General features: G+C 45.0%; 1 protein-coding gene across 2 annotated transcripts in view; it reads right to left on the minus strand.

The window, feature by feature from the left end:
• Positions 1-24,086, minus strand: part of itga9 (integrin, alpha 9) — a 499,978-nt gene extending 475,892 nt beyond the window's left edge. For both annotated transcript variants that reach the window (XM_070889429.1, XM_070889419.1), the window contains exons 1-3: positions 23,649-24,086; positions 23,039-23,166; positions 11,009-11,115 (exon numbers count right to left, since the gene is read on the minus strand). In XM_070889429.1, the coding sequence (XP_070745530.1) occupies positions 11,009-11,115; positions 23,039-23,166; positions 23,649-23,824 (411 nt within the window). In that variant the 5' untranslated portion in view covers positions 23,825-24,086. The remainder of the gene's footprint in view (positions 1-11,008; positions 11,116-23,038; positions 23,167-23,648) is intronic.
• Positions 24,087-27,686: the final 3,600 nt, after the last annotated feature.

Below are 27,686 nucleotides of genomic sequence, written 5' to 3' on the forward strand. Positions count from 1 at the left end.
CGCTTGGCAGCGATGGGGTGGAAGTGGGGACGCCAGAAAAAAAACCCTGCCTAATTTAGCTTGCAGCGGCCATTCGACCAGAAATCAGCGGCCATTGAATTCCACCGCATGGCCGCCGCAAAACGGTAGTAACGGGCCTTATCCGGACCCTGCATTTCGGCCCCAAAGAATTTGAACTAAACAAAAAGTTGTACTAAATAACGGGAGGCATTGGTTTTAATGAATGCACGCCCCAAAGCAGGCGATGAATCCATGGAGTCCAGGGACATAGAGGCCTCATCACCATAAATATTCTCACTGACCCTCTCAAACCCGGCCAGATCCACTGCCTGGCCAGTGGGCAGGAGTAGGAATTCGGCGGCGGGATGTCGGAGCCTGGTAAGTCCTCTGGACTCTGGACACAATCAGGTGGAGGGGGGAGCCTCAGAGTGCCACTGCAAGGGAGGCCCAAGGCTTCCTTATGAGACCCAGAGGAGCACTCCTGGCCCACAAGAAAACAAAGTTACATTTTAAAAAACTTAACTGCTGGGCTTCTTCTGGTCCACGTTCCCCCGCTCAGACCTCAGGCCAATATTGCAGTCATGTCCCGATAACATTATCAGGACCCGATCTGCATACAAGTGCAGAGTCGAGAATCTGGAACCTTTGGGACCAAGGCCGTTCCGGATTCCGGGTTTTCGATCATCTTTCTAACGTCACAACTCCAGAAACACCGGAGTCCAGGTTTGGATATTTCCAGATTTCGGAACATCAGAAATTGGGGGGGGGGCGGGGTCTGCCAAGGAGCTTTTTGGGCTGGCCGGCCCCGTCGCGGAAGAGGTGTTCAGGCGGGCCGGTGAGGAGGCCCAGAGGTAAGGGCAGCGTTGGTGAGTGAGGCCCGAGGTCGGGCAGTGGTGGGGCCCCAAGGTCGGCAGCATCGGCGGATCCGGATTCTGGACGACCGTGTCACCGATCGGTTCGGAGTCCGGAACATTCTGGATTCCGGAACTCCAGATTCTCAATGCTGCACCTGTATTTAAAGAAGATCTTGGCTGCCTTCCTGCGGGAATCCCGTGCAAATGCTCAGAAGAACAGGTTGACATTGTGACACGGCAGGAAGGCCAGGAATTCAATGAGCGGAGCTCAAAAGGTGCATGGGTTCTTGCATGGGTGTACACCAGTTTTTTTTTTACATCCTTCAATCTGCTATGTCTCCTCATTCTAGAATCCCACTGGAGTTGGAGTTGGTCACAAAATAATGTTAAAGGGGCAATATCTTCAAGAAAGTGTTCGTTGGATTTTTTTTTAAACATTTGTTTACTGTGATCGTGTTAGATTTGAAACTCATGCCCGTCTTGGTTCTAAAACCCTTAATATCCTTGGCCAACAAAAATCTATCATTCTCTGTTTTAAAATTTTCAATTGACTGAGCCTCAACAGCTTTTTGGGGGAGAGAGTTCCAGATTTCCATGACCCTTTGTGTGAAGAAGTGCTTTCTGACAACTCCTCTGAATGGGCTAGCTCGAATTTTCAGGATGTGGCCCCTTGTTCCGGACTTTGCTGCCAGAGGAAATAGTTTCACTCGAACTATCCAATCAACTCCTTTAAACATCTTAAACACCTCAATTCGATCAGCCCATAGTTTTCTATACTCAAGGGAATACAAGCCTAGTCTAGGGTGATCATATTTTCGAAATCCAATCCGGGGACACACAAGGTGGTAGCACAGCAAAGTAGCCAGGACAGAAAATGTAGGATGTGCAGCATAGCGAGGCAAAAATTGTTATTTTGATGCAAACTGAATCTGCACCAGAAAAGCAACACCAGAACTTTGCATCTGAATAATGTGGCCGCTGTTCACAGCATCTGCCGGGCACATTCACTGGCTCCTCCCCCTCCTCACAGCCCAACATTCACCCACACCATCCCAGGCCATCGAGCACGTCCTGACCCAGCTCCTCCCCCTCCTCACTGCCTGACACTCACCCACACCATCCCAGGCCACCGAGCACGTCCTGACCCAGCTCCTCCCCCTCCTCACAGCCCAACATTCACCCACACCATCCCAGGCCATCGAGCACGTCCTGACCCAGCTCTTCCCCCTCCTCACTGCCCAACATTCACCCACACCATCCCAGGCCACCGAGCACGCCCTGACCCAGCTCCTCCCCCTCCTCACTGCCCAACATTCACCCACACCATCCCAGGCCACCGAGCACGTCCTGACCCAGCTCCTCCCCCTCCTCACTGCCTGACACTCACCCACACTGTTGTGTCCTTAGATGCTCTAATAATGACTCCACGAGGCAATGTGTTGTACTTGAACTGTAGTGACCTTAGTCATTTATTAGTTAACTCCAGAGTGTGGATCACACCTGGTGGCCTGCCTTTTATACTAGGCCAGGCACACCTGTACAGGTAACCTACAAGTCTCCCACTGCTGTGCCCTCTGGTGGCACACCTTGTGATAGTACCAACAGTAGCTATGTAGGATACATGACATCACTCTCCCCTGAGCCTTTAGTGCAAATTGCCTCTGCATTGATTGTGCTCTGGGCTTAGCTCTAGGTGGGCTCTATCTGGTTGACCCTTGGCAGGTCGTTTCAATTTTGCGTTAATGGTTGGTGCAGTAGATTGCTGGTGGTTGCTGTTTGTGTGTGTGTCTGACCACTCCATTCTACCCCCCTACCCCCACATATAGATTATGCCGGAGGCTCATTGCATTCATATACATTCAAGTTCAGAAACACATGTCAGAAAAACAAGTGTGTATTACATTTGTGGTTCCGTTGTGAGACAAGTACGTTAGACTGGTGAGATACATTATCGATGCGGTGACCGATGCGTAAGTCAAACTAGTTCCAGAACTGCTGGATGGTGTCCCTGCAGTCTGGTGGTGGCGTGGTGCCCAGTGCTGGCAGTGGGAACCCGGTTGGCTCAAGTTGCCTGCTCTAGGGGCTGTTGCCGTGGTTCCTAGCGTCGGGCAGGTGACCTCCCTGTCCTTTCTTTGCGCCCTGGGTTGCTGCTGCTCCCTGAGGGGCTGTCATCTAGCAGTGCACAGGGAACTGCTGACTCTCTAGCCTGGGTGTTGTTTGGTTTGGGATCCTGTAGCGGGTGACCCTTCATTTCCGGGTATGACCTTGGTGGCGATGGGGTCTGGGGGCTGCACCTTAGCACAGTTTGCTCTTTCAGGCTCATGGTGGTTGGTACCATCGAGTGTCTGAGAGGTGGAGCCGATCAGGGGCAGGGTATCGATACCAGTGCCGTTGCCCTCCTGAGATCGCTTGCTCTGCAGCTCGTGTGTATTGGCTGCATGTGGCCACACTCCATGGTGCATAACTCTGGTCCCAGGAACGCAGGCTACAGCATTGGGTAGCTCGCTGGACCTGTGTGCTCCCGATGGATGTCTGCCCGCTGCATTGGCTGCGTGCGGTTGAAATCCTACATCACACAACTTTTCATTACATGTTGTGGATACTCTGTAGCTCCGCCAGCACTTGGCACCATGTCGCCACCAGACTGCAGGGACACCATCCAGCAGTTCTGGAACTAGTTTGTCCTTACGCACCGGTCACCGCATCGATAATATATCTCACTAGTCTAACGTACTTGTCTCACAACGGAACCACAAATGTAATACACAACTTTCCATTACTTATTGTGAATACTCTGTAGTTCCGATCGCGATCGCGTGACTTTTCCTCGCTGGTTGCATGCACACAATTCTGATCATCAATTACACATTTTACATGATCGTGCAAGTTTTCCTTGCTTATTGCATGTACACAACTCTGATCGTCAGTTACACATTTTCTCTCTAACTTACAGTTTCTATTACATTGCTTGAGTGCATGGAACTGTCCCTTTAATTGTAGTGGGTTGCAGGCCTCCTTTAAGAGAGCCTTGCTATCTTTACCCCAATCCTCTTCTCCGTTTGGTGCCACATGTTGCTCCATCAGCGCTGCACCTCGTGATCTGGCCGCGACCAGCTTTGTCTTCAGCGCCTCACCAAATTTGGGCGCCATCTTTCTCCATCCCCGATGTCGACTGTGGTGATCCTCTACTCCCCGGGTTCTGCCACCGATGCTGGGAAGTCGCCTTTGGATCTGATTTTCTTCCTCCGGAGTCCTGCCACTGGAGCAAATATCATTCTGGTAATTCTGCGCTGAGAGGTTACTTTCTATCCCAGACTGATATTTGTCAGAATGATATTTGCGCTAAAATGCTTAAATTATTAGGTCAGGTTGCATAGACTAGGTTCGGGTGACCATATGTCCCCTTTTACCGGTGACAGTACCCGGCTGAGAGATTGTGTCCCTGGGAAATATCCCTGGAAGAGATCTTGGTCAATATATCCTTCATGAGGTGAGGTGCCCAAAATGCAATGCAGTATTCCAGATGGGATCGAATCAGAGCTTGATATAACTGTAACATAAATAACTTCCTCCCCTTTGTATTTCAGCCGCCTCGAGATAAAGGCCAACGTTCCATTAACATTGAAAGTTATTTCTTCTACCTGTCCATTAGCTTTGAGTGATTACAGCGCGACAAGTTTCGATTCGCAGCTTTCATAATAAATGTAGAAAATTACTATGGAAATATAAAAGTAAGGATAGAATGTATGGCTTTAAAAGAGAGACTACATTACATCTGTGCACCCTAATCCAATTATCCCCCGCCCTCTGACCCCACTTCACCTGAAGGCTACACTTAGACTGCCTGTGTGCAATGCCAGGGAAGATCAACCAAAAATAGTCATAACTCATTGTTAATGGATTCAGCAACACATACGTCTACATTTATATCACAGAACAAACATCCAGTTTCTGGATGCCACATAAATCAGTTTGAGAGGTTACTTTCTATACCAGACTTATGGAAACTATTTGAAGTGTGTACAAAACCATAAAACCTCAAAATATTGACACTTCCCTTTAGCTGCTCACCACACTGCACAGTGTAAACACACTCGTTAACCAATCCTTCTTTTAGTTCAGTCTGTACTACTTAAATTGCCCACGCTTAAATCGGGCAAAAAGCGCAAACAAATTTCCCTTAACATTATTTTCAATTACAAAGTCAATTACATGTTTACAGCATGCTGACTATTTCGGGCAGAAACATGTGTTCAATAAAAAACGTATAATGAAGAAGGGGATTTATTGAAGCAATCAAGCTCGCTTGCTCCCTTGGCTGAGATCAAAATCATATAAACCATCCAAGAAGCAAGATGAAAGAAGGTTAAATATTTCCCACACTTGTACTCGAGAGGAATGATGGCAAGACTAGATCAAGAATTTCACAGTATGACACAGAGAGCGGGGCAGGTAGCAATATCAATGGAAAAAGGATTAGATATCCGCGACTCATCCTGACAAGCATTCCAAGGTAGTTACTGGACTGTATATAAACCGTCGAAAACGTATAACGGGAAAATCGTGTTAGCACCAACTATTAGCAGTGGGGACTGTATTAAAATAACAGTAGAAGAGTTAGGGTATCGAGAATTCACTCCGGGATTGGAGTCTTGCTTGATGGCAGCCGATTGGAGAATCATTCCCAGAAATTCAACAGCGCAGCCAATCTGAAGGCACTCCTGGTGAGAAGTGGCGATCAGAGCGAGTGCTACTCAGCAACCCAAGAGTTTGCAGTCCCTGACTTTACATGAATGTACAGAATACATTTTTACAAAAATATATTGTACTGAATGTAAATGAATGTACAGAAAATATAGGGTCGCTGGCCCACGGTGAATCAGTCCTCCAGCATGCTGATCTCTGTACCTGGTCCGCAATCCCTTTCAATGAAACGCCTAGTGGAGTCAGAAAATTTACCCTAAAAAAAACAGAAGCCCGTTCTCGTCTCCTCCTCATTGCTGCTTATTGCACACAGTAGTCTCCTCATTCTCGAGTGTCTCGGGTACAATAAAATGAACCATTGAAAGCACTAGTATTTGACATACACTACCGCAAACCTTCTCCGAATAGTTATTTGAGTATTACTCACATCTGTGTGCCGTACAGTCTCCATACTCTCTATAACACTGCTTCTGCTACCCATAAAAAGGTGTGTTAAAAAGAGTTTTTAATGTTCTTCTGTTACTGAAGAAGCCGCAAGTAGAAGTTACAACAGATTTCATGAATTACGGTACAGGGAACATGGTTTAGTTTTCTTGTCACTGCTTATCTGTGTTTGTCATGTTACCAGTAAAAAAACATGCAGAAACATCAACAAACCAATCTTTATTCAAAAAAGTGAATTCAAGATTACAAACAACAGTGCATATCATTACAATGCGAATACAATTCTGTACGGACCCAGTACTGACCGCACACATCCATGAACATCCCCATCTTCAATGATGGCGGAACCAGGCACATGAGTGCAAAAGACAAGGCTGAAGCAAATGCAACCATATTTGGCCAGAAGTGGATGATCCATCTCAGCCTCCTCCTGAGCTCCCCACCATCAGAGAAGTCAGTCTTCAGCCAATTCAATTCACTCCACGTGATATCAAGAAGTGGCTGAGTGCACTGGATACAGCAAAGGTTATGGGCCCCAACAACATCCCGGCTGTATTGATGAAGACTTATATGCTCCAGAACTAGCCGCGCCTTTAGCCAAGCTGTTCCAGTACAGCTACAATACTGACATCTACCTGACAAAGTGGAAAATTGCCCAGGTATGTCCTGTCCACAAAAAGCAGGACAAATCCAATCCAGCCAATTACTGCCCCATCAGTCTAGTCTTAATCATCAGTAAAGTGATGGAAGGTGTTGTCGACAGTGCTATCAAGCGGCACTTACTCACCAATAACCTGTTTGACGATGCCCAGTTTTGGTTCTCCCAGGACCACTCGGCTCCAAACCTCATTACAGCCTTGGTTCAAATATGAACAAAAGAATTAAATTTCAGAAGTGAGGTGAGAGTAACTGCCATCGACATCAAGGCAGCATTTGACAGAGTGTGACATCAAGGAGCCCTAGTAAAACGGAAGTCAATGGCAATCAGGGGGAAAATGCTCCACTGGCTGGAGTCATACCTAGCACAAAGAAAGATGGTTGTGGTGATGGAGGTCAATCATCACAGCCCCAGGACATCACTGCAGGAGTTTCTCAGGGCAGTGTCCTCGGCCCAACCATCTTCAGCTGCTTCATCAATGACCTTCCCCCATAAGGTCAGAAGTGGGGATATTCGCTGATGACTGCACTGTGTTCAGTTCCATTTGCAACACCTCAGATAATGAAGCAGTCTGCGCTCACATGCAGCAAGACCTGGATGATATTCAGGCTTGGGCTGATAAGTGGCAAGTAACATTTGCACGATACAAGAGCCAGGCAATGACTATCGCCAACAAGAGAGTCTAGCCACCTCCCCTTGACATTCAGCAAGATTACCACCGTCGAATACACCACCATGAACATCTTGGGGGTCACCATTGCTCAGAAACTTAAATGTACCAATCACATAAATACTGTGGCTACAAGAGCAGGTCAGAGGCTGGGTATTCTGCGACAAATGTCTCACCTCCCAACTCCCCAAAACCTTTCCACCATCTACAAAGCACAGGTCTGGAGAGTGATGGAATATTCTCCACTTGCCTGGATGAGTGCAGCTCCAACAACACTCAAGAAGCTCAGCACCATCCAGGGCAAAGCAGCTTGCTTGATTGGCACCCCATCCACCACCTTAAACATTCACTCCCTCCAATACCATGGCTGCAGTGTGTACCAGCTACAAGATGCACTGCAGCAACTCGCCAGGCCTTTTTCGACTGCACCTCCCAAACCCATGACCTCTACCACCTAGAAGGACAAGGGCAGCAGGTGCACGGGAACACCACCATCTGCAAGACCCTCTGCAACTCACACATCATCCTAACTTGGAAATATATTGTCATTCCTTCATCGTCGCTGGGTCAAAATCCTAGAACTCCCCAACAGCACTGTGGGAGTACCTTCACTTCATGGACTCAGCGGTTCAAGGAGGTGGCTCACCCCCACCTTCTCAAGGGCAATTAGGGATGGGCAATAGATGCTGGCCTTGTCAGTGACGCCCACATCCCATGAATGAATAGACATACTGTTGATTCTATTACTCCAACTCAAATTACAGTAAGGTGCATGTTATGATTTGGTCTTTGCTGGGTATTTTTTCTGCTGCCCAATACAAAATTCTCCTCTCACAAGCAAACCCATGCTTCCTACTAACTGAAACAAGACTCTGTGCAGAAAGTAATGCAAATATCTTGCACCCAACAATAGACTTATCATCTCTAGATTTCCACTACACACCAACGTCACCACTGAAAATGATTATCAGTCATCCTCGGCACTTTTGTAACAGACAAAACTACCAAAATGATTTATTCAAAAATAGAGTTATTGACAGAATCAGGCAATCACAGCCAGTTTTTGAAGTTAGTCTGAAAGTTAAATAATAACAACTTGTATTTATATAGCACCTTTAACGTAGTGAAATGTCCCAAGGCACTTCACAGGAGTATTATGAGACAAAAAATTTGACAGCGAGCCACATTAGGAGAAATTAAGGATGGTGCCCAAAAGGTTGGTCAAAGAGGTAGGTTTTAAGGAGCCTCTTGAAGGAGGAAAGAGAGGTAGAGAGGCGAAGAGGTTTAGGGAGGGAATTCCAGAGCTTGGGGCCTAGGCAACAGAAGGCATGGCCTCCAATGATAGAGCGATTATAATCAGGGATGCTCAAGTGGGTAGAATTAGAGGAGCGCAGACATCTCGGGGGGTGGGCGCGGGGAGGTTGTGGAGCTGGAGGAGGTTAGAGAGATAGGGAAGGGCAAGGCCATGGAGGGATTTGAAAACAAGGATGAGAATTTTGAAATCGAGGTGTTGCTTAACCTTTGACCCAGTTCAGGAAAAGGTTTAACAGATAAGCCAGACAGTTTATTTTCTTTGGGCAGCTTTCTTTGCAGGTTTTTATAGACAAACAGTTGTTGGAATTGGAGTGGCTATCTGATCCTTACTGATTATTGTCTTTGAATTGCAAAGGTGTTCTAACTAGGCAGCTGCATATTGCCATAGTGTCTGTTATAACAAGGTCAAAAACAGAACCAGCCGTTACATCTGAACTGTCAGGTTGTTCTATCCATAAAACCCTTTAGAATGCAATTCACTGAGAAGTCAATCGATGAGACAGAGGCATGTTGTTCAAACAGTGGACATTGAACTCCATAATATATACACAAAATAATGCTGACGGGCACCTGTGGTGTTTAATTAGTGCTGCTCATGTCTGCACTATCCTGATTAGAATATGTCATTGATCAATATCCCAATACTCAATATTGAACGGTTTTTATGCTTGCATGCAGCTTCACACTGAGTGTAAATGCTTCATAATTTAGGCTGGCCCTTCAGGACAGCATTGAGGGAGTGCTACACTGTTGGAGGTGCCATCTTTCAGATGAGACGTTAATCCAAGGCCCTGATTATCCTTTCAGGTGGACATGATAGATCCCATGGCATTATTTGAATAAGAGCAGTTTTCCCCAGTGTCCTGGCAAGTGTTTAGTCCCTGAACCAATATCACTAAAACAGATGATCTGGTCAGTTATTTCATTGCTGTTTGTGGGAGCTTGTGGTGTGCAAATTGGCTGCCTCGATTCATACATTACAATAGTGATTATACTTCAAAGTACTTTGTTGGCTGTAAAGCACTTTGGGACATCCTGAGTTTGTGAAAGGCACGATATAAATGCAAGTTCGTTCTTTCTTTTCCACATTGGGTCACAGGTAATTTTACACATTGCACTTCACCAGACTGTGCTTAGTTCAACCAATCTTAAAATGGCTACAATTAAGGCATAAAATCTCATAAATAACATTAAAACATAGAATCTGTTTTGACTTGTAATATGACCCAGAAACATAACATAGTAAGCTAAGTTATAATGTTCTCAATTAAAGATTTAATGATCAGCACTTTAAATCACTTTACAGGAAGATCAGAATTGGTTTTCACGCAGTCACAGTGAGGTTTATGTTGTTGAGCAGAGCAACCATGTTACAAATAGTAACAAAATGAATGAGCAATGAATGTGTTTTAGTGATGTGGGTTGAGGGATGAACGCTGACCATTACACTAGACAAAGAGTGTCCAAACTACAGCTTGGGGGCCTACATGTGGCAATCTGACCCTTGCAGCCTAGGCAACACTGTCCTTTTTGCCCTTATATTTTCTACTTGTTAATTTGTTCTGTTTGAATTTTATTGACCTGGAGCTTAGCATTGTTGTCATATCACTGGATATATCCCAAATCAGCTGTCCCAGGAACTGTTCTTTTACATATTATTACAGGGTCCTACCATCTTGGAGCCTTCTTTCTTTTACCAACAGTAATCCTTGAGCAATCCAAGTTCCAAACATCTTTTAATGTACGTAACACAAAGCACACTCACACAATACATTCTTTAATTCTTCAACTCCCAGCCCCTCTTAACCTTTACTTCCCCTGAATCTCCCCTTTTATGCTCACCTGGCTGGAGACAGTCTCCGCACACTCCAGGTGCATTTATCTTTAAAGGGAATGTTCTTAAAGGGGCCATATGCTTACTCAGAGACCAGAGCCCTTATCCACCTGTGGCTGACATACTGGCCCTTAATCATCCTGTAACTGTTCCATCTAAGTTCCCCACTTTACTCCGGTGCACACGGGTCTCACTTCTGCATTTAAAAACGTAGACATCATGTACTCAAATCTTTTACCACTGGCCTCTTTAATGAATTGCTAGGAGGTCTAGTTAACTGGGCAGGTCTTCACCATCTAATAACCCCCTTTCTCCTGTTTGGCTACTCCCCATTGCACAGTCAGATTGGTATCGGAGCAGTTTGGGGCACCATATCTTACTTATTGAAGAGCGTTTTAAAGCGATGACGTCTCCAATGGAGAAAGAGCGATCAACAAATCATGTTGCATCAGAGACCATAGTATATCAGACAGATATAAAGAGGAAGGGCATTGAATCGTGCCACATGCGAAGAAAAGCCATTGTCTCACCAGAACACTGCCGTTGCCTCCTTCCTGTCGGGACAGACTCACTCCCATCCACTCGTTGTCCCTGTTCTCTTTGCAGGTTTTACCACAGGTCTTTCCCCGTTGATTACCTGAGAATTCCAAGAACAATTGTTACGCTCCATGTTAGTCCTAATGATGACAAGTTTCTGTCAATGAAGAATTTTGAAGCAAATGAATGACACTTGGACAAAAACTCCTGAGCACTAAAGAATTCTTAAACTCAAAGTGAAGTAACCATAACACATTCCAGTTTATTCCGAACAGATTGCGACTTTGAGACGTTTCGACAATTATATAAATATTTCTAGTCCTACACATGAATGTAGAAATATAGAAAATAGGTGCAGGAGCAGGCCATTCGGCCCTTCGAGCCTGCACCGCCATTCAATATGATCATGGCTGATCATTCCCTCAGTACCCCACCCCTGCCTTCTCTCCGTACCCCCTAATTCCCTTTAGCTGTAAGGGCCACATCTAACTCCCTTTTCAATATGTCCAACGAACTGGCCTCAACAACTTTCTGTGGCAGAGAATTCCACAGGTTCACAACTCTTTGGGTGGCAATGGATGCAATTACAATCTACTCTCAATAATTTAAAGTTGTGTTTGTGTTAAAAAAAATTGAACTTTCCAATCATTTGAATTGAGCAACACAAAAAAGTTGAGAATTAGTGGTAAGAAAACAAATGACTAGATAATTGAAATTAAGCAACTTTGTACTCAGAGTGGGCTGTATCAGAATATATATGGAATTCATGACAATACAATAAGAATTTTCACCTGTCCCTGCACAGTAAGTTCTCAATCTCAGTTATGCTGTTAAGGGACCAATGTGCACTAGCTCATTCCCAGAGGGAATCATGATGATGATGATGATAATGAAGAATATCAGAACTTAAATCAACTCAGGGCCATTGTCGAGCCAACAGCTTACAAAGCAGAAGCATGGGAGGACTTTTCAAATAGAATGAGGTGATGGAAGGAATAGACAACTTGAGTGAAGCAAAGAGAGAAAAAAATTAAAGCAAAGCAAATTCATAGTGTTATGGCAAAAGGAATTGAATATTTAGCAGTGTTTGTAGCTTCTATTTAAAAATTCTACAGAGCTGTAGTATGTGAAAGAATGCATTTATATAGAATCACAGTACATAGTCCCATCATGCCTGAGCCAGCTCTTTGGAATAGCTATGCAATTAGTCTCTCCTCAACCCCTGGTTCTTTTGCCAATTATCCTAAATCTGTGTACTCTTCTGCCAGTGGAAACAGTTTCTCCTTATTTGCTCTATTAAAGCAGTTCATGATTTAAGACACCTCTACCAAATCTTCCCTTAACATTCTCTGCTCTAAGACGAACAATCGCAGCTTCACCAGTCTATCCATGTAATTGATGTTTCTAATCCGTGGCTCGGTGGGTAGCACACTCACCTATGAGTCAGAAAGTTGTGGGTTCAAGTCCCACTCCGGGGATTTGAGCACATAAATCTAGGCTGACACTCCAGTGCAGTGCTGAGGGAGTGCTGCACTGTCGGAGGTGCCATCTTTTGGATGAGACATTAAACCGAGGCCCCGTCTACTCTCTCAGGTGGACGTAAAAGAGCCAATGGCACTATTTCGAAGAAAGGCAGGGGAGTTATCCCTGATGTCCTGGCCAATATTTATCCCTCAATCAACATAACAAAACAGATTATCTGGTCATTATCACATTGCTGTTTGTGGGAGCCTGCTGTGCGCAAATTGGCTGCTGTGTTTCCCATATTACAACAGTAACTACACTTCAAAAAGTACTTCGTTGGCTGTAAAACGCTTTGAGATTTCTGGTCGTGAAAGGCGCTCTATAAATGCAAGTGTTTCTTTCATTCTAGTAAATCTCCTCTGCCCCCCGCTTCAACGCCTTGACATCTTTCTTAAGTGCAGTCTCCAGAATTGAGCACAATAATCCAGCTGAGGCCTAACCAGTACTTTATAAAGGGTTATCATAGCTTCTTTGATTGTGTACACTTAGCCTTTAATTATAACACCATTTCATATGCCTTTTTAACAGACCAATCAACTTGTCCTGTCACCCCCACCTACAAAGATTTGTGTATGATATAGTACCTTGCGTATTGTATAGTATCTTTCATATCTTCGAAATGTCCTTAAGCACCTCAGAGCCAATGAGTTACTTCTGAAGTGTTGTCACTATTATTATGTAGGCAAACATGGCAGCCAATGTGTGCATAGCATAGGGCTGCCAATCTTCCAGAATAGTTCTGAAGTTGCCAGAAATTAAACATTAATTTCCCAGACACTGTGAAAACAACTCAGACGAAAAATCATAGGGGAATTAAAAATATTCTGTGTATTTTCATTTTCTTGGAACACATATATGTTTATTAGTTATTAATATTTTAGAGATGTGATTAAAGGCTATCCCTGACAGTCAAGCTCTACCAATCGTGTAACGAAGAGTCTGGTCGCTTTCCAATTGTTGTGGGTAGTATGGGCATTTTTTCTTATCCCAATCGTGGGACTGGGCCTCGCTGGCAAAGCCAGCATTTATTGCCCATTCCTAATTGTCTTTGAGAAGGTGATGGTGAGCCGCCGCCTTAAACCGCTGCAGTCCGTGAGGTGACGGCACTCCCACAGTGCTGTTCGGGAGTTCCAGAATTTTGACCCAGTAACGATGAAGGAATGGCAATATATTTCCAAGTCAGGATGGTGTGTGACTTGGAGGGGAACTTGGGAGGTGGTGGTAGGTGCTGCCGAAGAAGTGGAAGGGCATACCAGACATCTAATGGTGGGTGTATGGGGGCGAAGAGGGAGGTCATATGATGAAACCTCCTGAAATACGTCCAACCAGAGTTGACAACCTTTGCGCAGCAATGAGATAATTGACCAGTTGATCTGCTTTAGTGGTGTTGATAGAGGGATAATTGCTGGGCAGGACACCAGGAGAACTCCCCTGCTCTTCTTCAAGTAGTGCCACGGGATTGTTTATGTCTACCTGAAAAGGCAGATATTGATTTAATGTCTCATCTGATAGACAGCATCTTCAAATATGTAGTCCCTCAGCACTACACTGAAGTTTCGGCCAAGATTTTGTGTTCAAGTTCTGGAGTAGGGCTTGAACTCTCAAGCTTTTATCTTAGCCAAGTGCAGGTGGATCAATCAGTATGGGGGGGTATAGTGAATACTGAAGAGGACTGCGACAAAATACAAGAAGACATTAATAACCTTACAGAAGAATGTGCAAGTAAATGACAAATGAATTTCAAGATAGATAATTGTGAGGTGGTGCATTTTGGTAGGAAGAATAGGGAAGCCACACACTCCTTGGCAAATAAGTGTCAAAATGGGGTAAAAATGCAAAGGGATCTAGGGGTACAGATTCACAAACCATTAAATGTTGCAATGCAAATTAACAAAGCTATGAAAAAAATGCAAACAAAGCACCAGGATTCATTTCTAGTTGAATAGAATTGAATAGCAGAGAGGTTATGTTAAACTTGTATAGAACCTTAGGTTGACCAAACTTAAGAGTACTGGGCACAGTTCTGATTTCTGTATTAGGAAAAGGATATAGAGGCACTGGAGAAGGTGCAAAAAAGATTTACAAGAAGGAAAGCAGAATTGAGAGGTTATAACTATCAGGAAACAGGCTGGGGCTAAGAGAAAGCTGAGGGATGACCTAATAGAGCTCTTTAAAATTATGAAGGGGTTTGATAAGGTAGAAGTAGAGGCGATGTTTCCACTTATGGGAGAATCCAAAACTAGGGGACATAAATTTAATGTCTCATCTGAAAGATGGCATCTCTGACAATGCAGCATTCCTGCAGTACTGCATTGAACTCACAATCTTCTGGTTTATAGGCAAGAGTGCACTACTTTTGACACATTTATTTTCTACTACTCCGAAGTAAACTACTTTCAGACATACCATGCTGTAGCCTATGCAACAATTGATCCTAACTGTCAGACAAACATGTTCACCTGTACCAGTTGTACAGACTGGTACAACCTGTGAAATTGTACCAGTCTCTGAATTAGAATTCTGTGTGAAAGCCATCCCTGACATTTAAATCTGGTTTCCAGCAGTCTGTAACAGTCTGGTAGATAGGCTAAATCCAAGCCTGAGTCTGCTACCGGTGCACAAAACCAATTTAACAGCATAAAAGTAAGGTACTGACTCCCAGAATCCAAATTTTTAAAAAGATCGGTACGAGTGGCCTTGTACTGCTCCTTCGAACATTTACATTTATTTTAAGTTGCTGTGCAGTAGCAGCATAAAATAAATAATGATACACCACTGTATCCTCCGAGATAGGTAGTTTGTAGTGATTAAAATATTTACTTATTTTGGGCAATGGTGCACCGGTAGCAGACTCACAGGCCTGGATTTAGCCTATCTACCAGACTGTTACAGGCTTCTGGAAACCAGATTTAAATGTCAGGGATGGCTTTCACACAGAATTCCAATTCAGAGACTGGTACAATTTCACAGGTTGTACCAGTCTGTAAAACTGGTGCAGGTGAACATGTTTGTCTGACAGTTAAGATCAATTGTTGCATGGGCTACAGCATGGTATGTCTGAAAGTAGTTTACTTCCGAGTAGTAGAAAATAAATGTGTCAAAAGTATTGCACTCTTGCCTATAAACCAGAAGATTCTGGGTTCAAGCACATAATAGAGACTTCAATGCAGTACTGCAGGAGTGCTGCATTGTCAGAGATGCCATCTTTCAGATGAGATATTAAATCGAGGTTTTGTCTACCTGTTCAGGTGGATTATAGAAGATCTCATGGGACTTTTCATAGAGCAGGGTGTTCTCCTGCTGTCCTGGACAACATTCCTTACTGGACCAAAGCATGTGAACTATGAATTTTCTGTATGCAAATTGGCTGCCATGTTTGCCTACATAGCAACAGTGACTACCATTGGCTGTGAAGCGCTTAGGGACATAATGTGAAAAGATGTGATATAAATGCAAGTTCTTTACAAGACTGAATGTTTAGCCTCTCTGTCTTATCGAATTGCAAAGCCGTGTCAGAATGAGTACATTTAGGAGCATGGTTGAGCCTGCAGCTGCCATCACTCCCAGTAAAATGACATTACATGGATTGTAAATGGCTGGGTGACATTTTTAATTTTAGATAATTGGTAAAGTTACTCTTGATTCACCAATAATTAAAATCAGAGTAATTGAGGTAATAGAATCAATGGCTTGGATTTTAATGCGCAGACGTGCTGGGAGCATAGGGCTTGGGCAGGATAGCGTGTGGGAAACCCGGAAATTTGTGCAACACATCTGTCAGTGACATTTAAAATGCAGCTACTTCATGATATAATTTCCAGGTTCCCATCAAATTAGCATCAGCAGGCATGCTGACGATCGTATTAAACTATCTCAACTTCAATATTCAAAGGGACACTCCATGCATGCAAGTTGATGCACTTGGAGTTGCGAAGGAGAAACATTTCTTGCAATGGAAAGTGGATGGGCAAAGGCTGTGCCCTGTTTCACCGCTGCCTCCATGGATGTGCTGCTGGGGCCTGTGAGGACCCGGAGGGAGATATGGTTCCCTCGAAAAAGATGAAGAAGCCGGCTGGGAACACCAAGAAGGCATGGTTGGAGGTGGCACGAGGTCAGCAGCAGGGGTGCAGTGCTACGCTCCTGAATCCAGTGCAGGAAGCCGTTCAATGACTTAGGCAGGGCAGGGAAAGTGTGAACAATGGCCCATTCACCTACATCCTGATGTGTGCATCACCCCAACCCCCTCACTCAGCCTTCTCAAGCCTATTCCAGCAAATCACTCCTCCACCAATTTACCTTCAGGTACACCCATCCCGCTATCTCTATACACTTGCTCACATCCCCATCTGTCCATCCACCACTGATATTCCTCCTCATCATTGTGCAATGTCATGCCTCTCCTTCATAGTCACTCTCAATAAATGCTCTCCATCCATCGGGTGAACACATCCCATTATTCCCACTCATGGGTCTCTTCTTTCCCCCCTTGCAGAAAAGAGCACAGAACACGAGAACGAGGCAGAGAACCAGAGGGGGCCCGTCACAGATATCACAACTAACAACTGCAGAGGAAGCAGCGCTGGAGATCAGCGGAGTCTCGGCATGCCTGGCCATCGGAGATGGGGACCTCCCCTGGTGACAGAATTAAATACCAGACAGCCACATGGCATACAACACTCAGTCATGTTGATTTGTAGTCAACAGTGAGTGAAATATGTCCATGTATCTTCAAACATTCTTAACTCATTCATGTCTTTTATCTCCCACAGGGCCATCATGCGCCCAGCAGAGGTGGTCCAGGTCATCGCCGTCGATGTCGACTCCTCAGATGAGCTCACTCCCTCTGAGGGTGCACTGTCACAGGACCTATGCAGACCATGCACCAGCTTAGATACTCGCACTTCCATGGGACAAGTTAGAGAGATAATTGGGTTTTCACATGGTGGCTCATATGCTTCACTCGTGAGCAAGAGCAGATGGGGGAGTCAGGGACAGCAGTGGAGAGTCCATGTCAGACGGCGCCGGACTCTCCAAGCTCTGCTCAGCTAAATGCAGATGCTGTACCTCGGGGGCCGTTGATGAGGAGGCTACTTATTGAGCAGCAGCAGAGAATGTCCGATGGACTGTCAGGCGTTCCAAGCGCACAGTGCTCGATTGCAGAGAGGTTGGAGCAGTCTGTCTCAACCATGCCGTCGCAGGCCATTGCGATGATGTCTCCTTCTATGGATAGAGTGGCCAACTGCATGGAGCATCAAATGGGCAATTGAATGAGTGCATGCAGGTATTCACCAATGGCTTGGACAGTCTGGATGCCATCTTAAATCGGATGAATGATACCCTCGCCTTGGTCTTTCAGCCCCCCTCTGATCTGCACCAAAGTTTTCTCCAGCACAGTGGTAGCAGTTAAATTACAGCTGGCCTATGAGAGGGATGATGGCTAAAGGGGACATGGAAGTGGGGACTCCACTCAAAATGCTTCAACTTTGCACACATTGTTGCCAACCGCACCCCCTGCCCCCCGCCCCGCCTTATCAGTACCGGACATGCTGCCTCGTGTCCCAATGGCCAAGTCAGCCCCTGCACAGGTGCAGATGGAGCAGTCTTTGGTGGGGGCCCTCACAGGCTCCAAAAACACGGAGGATGTCGACCAAGAGCAACCCAGCAGTCAGAGCAGGGATCTGAGCAGCCTGCCTCTACCGAAGCTACAGGAGTTGCACCATGTAGAAGTAATAGGAAAAGGAAGAGTAAAGATTTGTAGTTGCACAAGGATATGTTGCACATTTTGTAATGTTACTTGTAATGTTTGATGCCCATAAATATTAATTATTTTGCACCATTTCCCATGTTTCCCACTCTTGGTTACTGGTTGGCAAGTGGCCTTTTCAGTTCTATGATGATGAATGGGGAAGATCTGAATTGATGTTGACAAATACAAGGAATGTCAAAGGGATGCTGGGTTGTTTGGTGGACTGCTTTGTGTTAAACGTTGTGTTGTGTTGGGGACAGGGCAAAAATGTATTTTGCATGAGGTTGTTAGATAGGTGCACCGGTGGAACCCAATTAAGCTTCGCAATAATGAGGGCATCCTGGTCAGCAATGTATGCCACTGGGGGTGCATTACCCTCATCACCATCCATCTCCTCATCTTCCTCCTTCTCCTGGTCTTGCTCCTCTTCCTAGTCCTCTGAAGATGCCCTGCACTCTGCATTGGTCCTCCTGCAGGTCCAAACCTCGCCGCTGGGCAATGTTGTGCACAGCGCAGCACACCACGACCATTCTGGAGACCCTGGCTGGTGCATACTGAAGGATGCCTCCAGATCTGTCCAGGCACCTGAAGCACATCTTCAGCATGCCGATGGCTTGTTTAATTACACGTCTAGTGGTCATATGGCATTTATTGTAGTGCTCTTGGGCCTCATTCCTCAGGTTTCTGACAGGTGTCATCAATCACATTTTAAGTGGGTATCCAGTAGCCAGCTGGTAACTCTCCTTCCAGTTGCGAAGACGTCTGGAGGGTGGACTACCGTAGGACAAAAACTTCCTGGCAGCTGCCAGGAACCTTGCACACACATGCATAAAGATCTTTTTGTGGTTTCACACCAGCTGCACATTGATGGAGTGGAAGCCCTTGCGGTTGATGAACACTCCTGGGTGATTTGGGGGTGCCTTAAATGCCACGTGTGTGCAGTCGATGACGCCATGCACCTGTGGGAAGCCAGTCAGAGCCACAAACCCGAGCGCCCGCTCATTCTGACTGGCATCATCGCTGGCAAAGTTGACATAATTGGCGGCCCTGGAAAACCCATCAGTCACCTGTCTTACGCATTTGTGTGCCGCCATCTGAGAGATCCTGCAAGTGTCTCCGGCAGATCCCTGGAAGAATCAAAAGGCAAAAAAGTTGAGCGCGGTGGTCACTTTGACAGCCACTCGTAAAGCACGGCCACCAGGTCCAGTTGGCAGCAGGTCTTGTTCCAGCAGGCTGCAACTGTCTGCCACCACCTGACGTGACACCCTGCGCCTCCTAAGACACTTGTGTTACGACATGTCGAGGAAGCTTATCTTCTGCCTGTAGACCGTGTGCCAGGTATATCCTCCTGCGAACTGCACCTCTCTGCTACTCCCCTCTCTCCTGTGGAGCTACAGGTCTGTGACCAGTTGGCTGCTGTTACTGGAGCTGGTGCTGGGGCTGGTCATCTGTCGTCCAATATAAGGCAGTGGAACGGCATCCATGCTAATCTGACAGATCAGAGCTCCAAAGTGCAGATCAGACCTTCAAACTTCAAGTGTAGATGATACCTCCAAAGTGTTGTAGAACCCTCTCATCACAAGTACTGTTAACAAATCCTTTCCCACAAGCAAGTCAGAAAGTGGCTATCAGTACAGAGTACTTATTGGCATATTCCCCTCATATGGCTTCAGCCCCCTCAATTGCCGCTGTGATCTCGCCTGGTTTTCATTGGCGAGTTCGAGGAAGTACGGAAAACCCGTGGACCCAAAGATAAATTTGAAAACCCATGTCAGTATCGCTCTAATTGAGTGATTAATATATGTTAAGTGGCAACCTGCCTCTCCCATGAGCGTTTCTCGCATGCAGCCTAATGCGCTTGAGTGAAATGCGGAAATCAGCGGGTTGGAGCCGGTTTCCCGACGTGATGTCAGTTTTATCGGTTTTAACCCCCTCAGTCACTCCAAAATCCACATACTTCTGCTCATTAAAATCCAACCTATAGCTTTGCCTCAACTTAAAAGTGGAATTGACCCTGAGTGTTATGTCTGTACTTAAAACTAATTATTGTAATCTTAAGCTGTCTAGCACAACCTGATTGCTGAACCCCATCATAAATCGACTTTAACTACATTTATTTGGCTCTTCAAGGTGTTTATTTTAAGTTCTTCCATTTTAAGGTGTTGTGTAATACGGCTCTACCAGCCACTACAAGGAAGCACTTGCAGCACCTATCACATCCTCAGGGTGTCCCAAAGATCTTCAAAGCCAAGGAAATATTTTTGAAATGTAATCACTGTTGTAATGTAGACAAATGCAGCAGCCAACTTGTGGACAGCAAGGTCCCACAAAGAGCAGTGAGATACATGACCAGATAATCTGTTTCTGTGGTGCTGACTGAGGGATAAATGTTGGCCAGGACACCAGGAGGGCTCTCCTATTCTTCTTCAAAGAGTGCTATGGCATCTTTTGCATCCACCTGAATAGGCAGTTTAACATCTGACCCAAAAGGCTTAACCTCTAACTCACTCACTATTATAATGATGTGTCAGCCTAGATTACACGCTCAAGTCCTGGAGTGGGGCTTGAATCCTTGTCCGTCTGATGCAGAGATAAAAGTGCTACTAACTGAGCCAAGCTGACTCAGGTGACATCCCTAGAATGGCAGCAACTGTGAAACTGGTGGCATGGGGGACCACTGGAATGAACCTGCATCCTGGCAGCATGTTGCATATAAAGTTACTCTGGTCCTGGAGTTCTTTAACCAAATCCCAGCCACCACATCTGCAAAGATGAAGGTTTTCTCTCAGCTGGGGGTCACAATATACAAATTGATTTGCTTCTGCTAACTTAAGGCCATCGGGATTCGCAAACCTACAACTCTCTTCAGAGCACAAAGGAGCAGGAGACAGATCCTCTATTCTAAGTAATCAGGTATGACAACCAAGGTTTTCAGATACTTGGACGATAACTAAAACCCTAATATATGATTGTCCAAGGGGTTGTCAAATGTGCAAAGGAGTTTTTGTCATTCCCTGCGAAGTGATATCGGTGGGAATTGCTTTCAATGAGTGACCTTAGTGCTAAACAGAATCAACTACTGATTGTAATGTCACAAACACAGTCTAAACAAAATGTGCAGAGAAAATTCCCAATTTTAAATATAATAGTGTTATCCTGTCATCTAACACATTGGGCCATCAGGTTGCTCCATTTCCTGTACCAAACTAGGGCCAGAATGAAAGAGCTGTCTTGAGCAATTTACCCTGGTGGTTATGGTACTGGACTCACAGCTCAGAAGTCAGGAGTTCATATTCCACCATAGCAAACTGATCATTTGAATACAATAAATCTGGGAATTTGTGGATTGTCACCAGAGAAAATGACCATAAAAGCGACTGAAACCCAAGTAGTTCACTGATGTCCTTCAGGGAAGGGAACCCGTCACCCCTACCTGGTCTGGTCTACATGTAACAGCAGTCCCAACAGCAGATTGACTCTTAATGCCCTCAGGACATCGAGGGATGGGCAATAAGTGATGCCTTGTTCTGCAGGAACTATCACAACTGTTAAAGGGTGTATTTCCCCAGTTACCAGCTCCAAGGCAGAGTTCTTGCAATACAATAGTCCAAGCCGTTCCAGGAACTCAGCCTGCTCATAAACACCCTGAAAGGTGATGATGTCCCTTTCATAGGAGGTTAAGCCAAGTGCACGCAACTGAGTATAAATTAGGGCCTCGCATGTAAAAGGTGTTGATGGTGGAGTCTGGCTTTACACCCTCTGCCCTGAAGAGAGTGTTAGGATCCAGCACCAAACCTTTACATTAACGGTTGAAATAAGAAACTTTAGCCATTCATTATATTAATTTATCAAGGTCCTTTTAGAAATGCGGGTGATTAACAAACATACTTATTATCTGTTGTCTCTTATATTTCTGCATGGAATAACCTTTGACATGTAATTGAAAAAATCTTTGATACTAAAAATTACAGAGCTGATGATGGGATCATTAGGCCTCCTATGTGTGAGGTTGTGTATTAAGCTCACCCTCCCATATCAATTTATACTTCAACATCATCCTTTAATTTACTGCATTCTTTGTGTTCAATTCTATAAGTTTGCTGGTCTCCTGTAACTGTAGATTTTACATGACCCTAACACTGCATCCAAAATCATCTCAGGAGATTGTTCAATGTCATATCTTTTTTTGAAGCAATCCCGTGTGATTGTCCAATGATAATACAGTGCTCTGGAATGAGTGTGTGTGAGATATATATATATATATATAACCAGCTTTTAAACATTTTATAAAAGGTGCTAAAGGCTGGGAGATACAAACAGAATCTTCCGCAATGACTGATACAGCCATACAAGCAATAGTATATTCTTAGAGAATTGGTCTTACCATTCAATTAACTCCATCACAAATGGACCAGAATTCGGGGGAGGGGGGGGGGGTGCCTTCCCTTGCCTGAAAATATTTTAAGTTAAATTTAATCCCCCAAGCACCCCCAAACACAGGGGGAGATAGTTGGCTATGGGTCCACAAGTAATTAGCAGGGTGGTTGCATTAAAGATACATGCAGCTTTATCCGGATTTACACCAAGAACCGTCCACGAACAATATTGACAGGCAGCAAAATTGTTGCAGTATCCCTTGTGCACTCCAGCTGTCTGAATGAAGAGACACTGCGTCACTTGCACTGTTAGCTTCTGCACAGTTAGAATTCAGGAAGGATAACAAGTTTTTTTTTTAAAGTAAAAAGAGACTAACCTCGACCCAGATCCAACTCTGTACATCTCTTCTCAGGGTTACTGTGAATTCGACATTTATACACAGCTCCCGGGGATAGCACAGACGAGCTATAGGTGGAGTTAGCCTGGGGGGCCCCAACCAGCACCCTGCAGAAATTACAGCACATTACACCAGAGAGAAAATCTGTCTCAAGCATCTGCACATCCAAATATAGCAAAACACAGGTCGAAGAGTTCGGCAGTCCCTGCTAGCTACTGTCAACAGGGTAAATTTACACTTCTTAAATGAACTAGAGGAAACACCTTAAAGTGTTGAGGTTTGAGCGATTCCGGGGGTTGAAATGAGTGAAATTGCTCGGTACATGGAGCAGCCAGCCTAGTCTATCTCCTTATCCAATACTCGCACTCGTCCCGAGCCGTTTTATCTTCAGAATGGCATTATCAGACAAACATCTCGACTACAGAGATTTATTAAAAAGCAGGGGAATTACATTTACACCGACTGGAATTTCCTCCAATTAACATTGTCGCCGAGTGAGAGAGTGAGGGGGGGCTACCCAACCGAGGGCTTGAGGCGCAGAAAATGCAACGGCGTTTCCTAACTCGCTGACACTTCTTGTTCCACTCACCACCGTGTGTTGTCGTGGAAATGCTCCAGCACGGAATATCCAAAGAAAGTGCCGCTGGTTCCCCGAAACACGACTGGGTGATCCAGGTCAATGTTGTACGAATGCGCCAAAGCAAACCAGATTAAAGCCACGCAGAGTTTCAGCAACTTCATATCCTCGCCAAGCAGCCCATCCATTCCCCGCTTCGCCAGATCCAAGAAAAAGAAGTTCCTTCAGGGGTCTCCACAGCGAACAGACGCCACACAAAATAAATCCTGAAGGTGAACCAAAGAATTGGGTTAGTTGGCAGTGTGGCTGGTCTCTGATCAGAAGCTGTGATCAACTCTCCCACACTGAGAGCTGCTGAGAGGAACAGGGGTGCTCCCCTCTGATCAACTGACTGGCTGGGAGTGGACTGAGAAGCGGAGACTCCAACCAGAGAGCAAAGACGCCACACACCGGCTACTGCGGAGAAGTTTTCTGTTTCCCCAGCCCAGCTAACACGACATTGGAGCATTTAAACCCTTGCCTTCACAATCCGGATTCAAACTGCAACAAATGATTTTTTTTTGAACAGTTGTTGAAGATACACACGCTCTAAGATTCCCACCCAGACTTCATAAAAGCTGGATGTCATTTGTTTAAAGCACAACGAAATAGAAAGAACTTTCAGTTATTTCGTCCAAAAACACTTCAGGGCCAATGAATGGCTTTTCAATTAGAGTCATTGTTGTCATCGTAGATAAACAGCATAAGCAAGATCCCACAGAAAGCACATGAGATCGTCTGCTTTCAGTGGTTTCGGTTGAGGGAGGAATGTTGGCCAGGACACCAGGAGAACTCACCTGCTCTTCTAATAGTATCATGGGATCTTTACTATCCATCTAAACAGAGAGATGGGGCTTCAGTTCAATGTCTCAACTGAAGACAGCACTTCCAACAATGCAGCACTCCCTCAGTACTGCATGAGAAGATTCATTCATATCTAAACTTTCCTTTAAGGTAATGATTAAAACGTGTACTACTGTTAACATGTTGCTACCAATTTTATTCACATTAACCTTGAATGTCTTTTCACAATAATTAAAACAGAATATTAAAAATATTGGAGAAAGAGTGAATCCCACAAGGAGCGAGAGGGCTGGCTGTTCCTGAATCAGATTTATTTAATGTGCAATTGAGAAGCCGTTTCTTTTGCTTATCTTCGAGCATTTCTATTGTTTTTTTCATCTCTGAATAAGTAACCTATTAGCACTCTGAATGTAAAAACAGAACACACGTGATGAATCACTGACCTTTAGGAGTTTTGGATAATACTCACTGGGACTCGGTTTCAAATACAGCCTAAATTGATCTCAGTCTCTTCTATCTTGTGACTTAGGCCTAGAAATTGGATAAGGCCAAAAATTGGGCTTGTCATGGGCCAGCACTATTTGCAATCTAATGCCAGTACTGTTTGACCTAGGCTGCACTACTTAAAGGGGAGTTGCATTTTTGCAGCATTGTCAGTCAGCCTAAAGACATGGCTCAGCAACCTAATGAGAGAGCATGAAGGCCTTGGTTGTGGCAATTACAAGTTGCTGTTGGTGTGCAAATGGATATCTTGATATCTCCCCATCCCTAACCAAAACCCATCGAATGTGCCTTTCTGCTTTCAGATACCCAAGAACTGCTGGCAGGCCAGCTTGTCCCTCATGTGGTGGAGGAGAATGGAAATGAAGAAGAAGACATGCTGTCACTGTATCTGTACCAGCTCACAAACTGGCACTGTGTGGAATTTCGAGGGTAGTATAGAGGCAGGATCAGCACATGGTGAGGCATCAGGCATGAGTGGCTGCAGCAAGGCCAGGGGGAAAGGATAGCTCAGGGGCCAGCTCCCCAGAGGGCGTGTACCTGCATGAGTTCTATTGCACACGGCTCAGATGATGACGTCGATGGTGTGGCCTTCAGAAGGAAGGTGATGGCCACGTCTGGCTCCAACATTGCACGGGGCTTTGCGCAGAGCTTGGAGCCCAGGGTTTCCAGCATGGAAATGATGGACAACTCTGGAAGAGAACTTGTTGATCCAGCCATCATGCTGGGTTTGATGGGTGATGTCACAGCTTCCATTGCAGCAATCCAATGTCTCAGCTTGCTGCCACCCAAGCTCAGACTGCTGCCATCATGGCTAGGTTTACAAGTGTCGAAAGGGGCTTGCAGGCTGTCGCAGCAGGCCAGCCGCAATTTGTCCTCCAACAGATTGCTAGGAATACTAAGGCGCTGCCCCGGGGGAGTGGCAGTGGGTCTATGGAGCAGGAACCTGCTGTCCTTGCTCAGGATGACAACATTCCTACTCCTAATACTGCCACTCCGCCATTTCCTTTACCAGCTTAGACTGCTGCTGCACATCAAAATCATGATGGGTCTAGGCAGTGTAGATAGAGAGAAACTGTTCCCATTGGTGGAAGGATCGAGAACCAGAGGACATAGATTTAAGGTAATTGGCAGAAGAACCAAAGGCAACATGAGGAAAAGCTTTTTTACGCAGCCAGTGGCTAGGATATGGAATGCACTGCCTGAAAAGGTGGTGGAGGCAAACTTAATCATGGCTTTCAAAAAAGGAATTGGAAAAATACCTCAACAACAAAAATTGCAGGGCAACGGGGAAAGGACAGGGGAATGGGACTAGCAAAATTGGTCTTACAGAGAGTCGGCATGGGCTCGATGGGCCAAATGGCCTCCTTCTGTGCTCTAACCATTCAATTACTCCATGATTTTACATGCCAAGGTGGTGCAGTCTACAGCTGGGCCTTTTAGGTCCACAGCTGGTCAAGGTTATCTTGGTTTGTAGTCTCCCTCATGGGGGTACACTGCATAGGTACACTAGTGTAGGAAAAGGCACCCGAATGATAGGCACTAAGGGATTGCACATATTGTAATGTTGATTGGATTGTGAAAAAATTATTAATTTTGTTCATGTAATATAGAGCTCCCCTCGTGAACTACTGTGGTAATGCAGTTAGTTATTCATATAAATACAATAAAACGATCATGTGACAAGTTCACATGACAAGTGCACGTTGAGTCATGTTGTAGTCTGTGTGTTTGTGATATAAGGAAAATATCACATTGGCAAACAAGGTTAGGATCTCTGAATTCCCTAGCTGAAATTTTTGTACGTGGATCATCCAGCCAAATAACAGAGAGACTTTGAGAGGTTATTTGTTTTGCAACACAGCTAAAAATCCATGGTAAATTACAAACACACTTCGCTAAACTGAAGAGTCCAGATGGCCGCATCTATGGGAATAATAGGGCGCTTGGGTGAGATCTCTCATGACTGATAGCCTTTCGGTGCGTATGTGGAGCAGCTAGAAATGTTTTTCACCACAAATAGTGTAATCGAAATTAACGATGATGTAAACCGTAACCGGGTGGTGTTAGAAAGAAAACGGGCTATTTTCCTGACTGAAGCAGGCCTCGAAGTGTATGAAACCCTGAAAAATGTGCTTGTTCCCGTCAAGTCAAAGGGCACGCCACTGATGGAGATTCAGCACGACAATCCTGAAGCTCCTGGAAATTGCTGAAAGTTAGAATTTTGGAATACGAGATCAATTACATGACAAGCATAACAATGAGTACATTGTAGCTTTAAAAAAGCTATCCATTTTCTGTCATTTCAGAAACTTTCAGGACTGAGCATTGTGTGACTGCTTTGTTTGTGGGATGAAAAATGAAGCAATCAGAAGAAAGTTGTTGACAACCTCTAAGTTGACTTTTGATTCAGTTTGTCAGACAGCTTTGTTGATGGATATGGCTAACCAATACTCCCAAGAATGTTGCTCCATTTCCAGTTGTCAGACAACTGAGGTGAATTGCCTGCAGGTTAAAAATAAAAGACAGTTGAGCCCCAAGGCCTCAGCAACTAGCCAAAGTAACAGTGCATTGAAGTCATGCTATCTGTGCCTGGGACAACACATTGCTCAAAGCTGTCCATATGTAAAGGCAGAGTGTTTCTTCTGCAAGAAAACTGGGCATCTTGCAAAGACTGAAGAGTAAACCAATTTTCAATGCTATAAG

The sequence above is a fragment of the Pristiophorus japonicus genome, chromosome 1, assembly GCF_044704955.1.
Source record: "Pristiophorus japonicus isolate sPriJap1 chromosome 1, sPriJap1.hap1, whole genome shotgun sequence".
Classification (NCBI taxonomy): Eukaryota; Metazoa; Chordata; class Chondrichthyes; family Pristiophoridae; genus Pristiophorus; species Pristiophorus japonicus.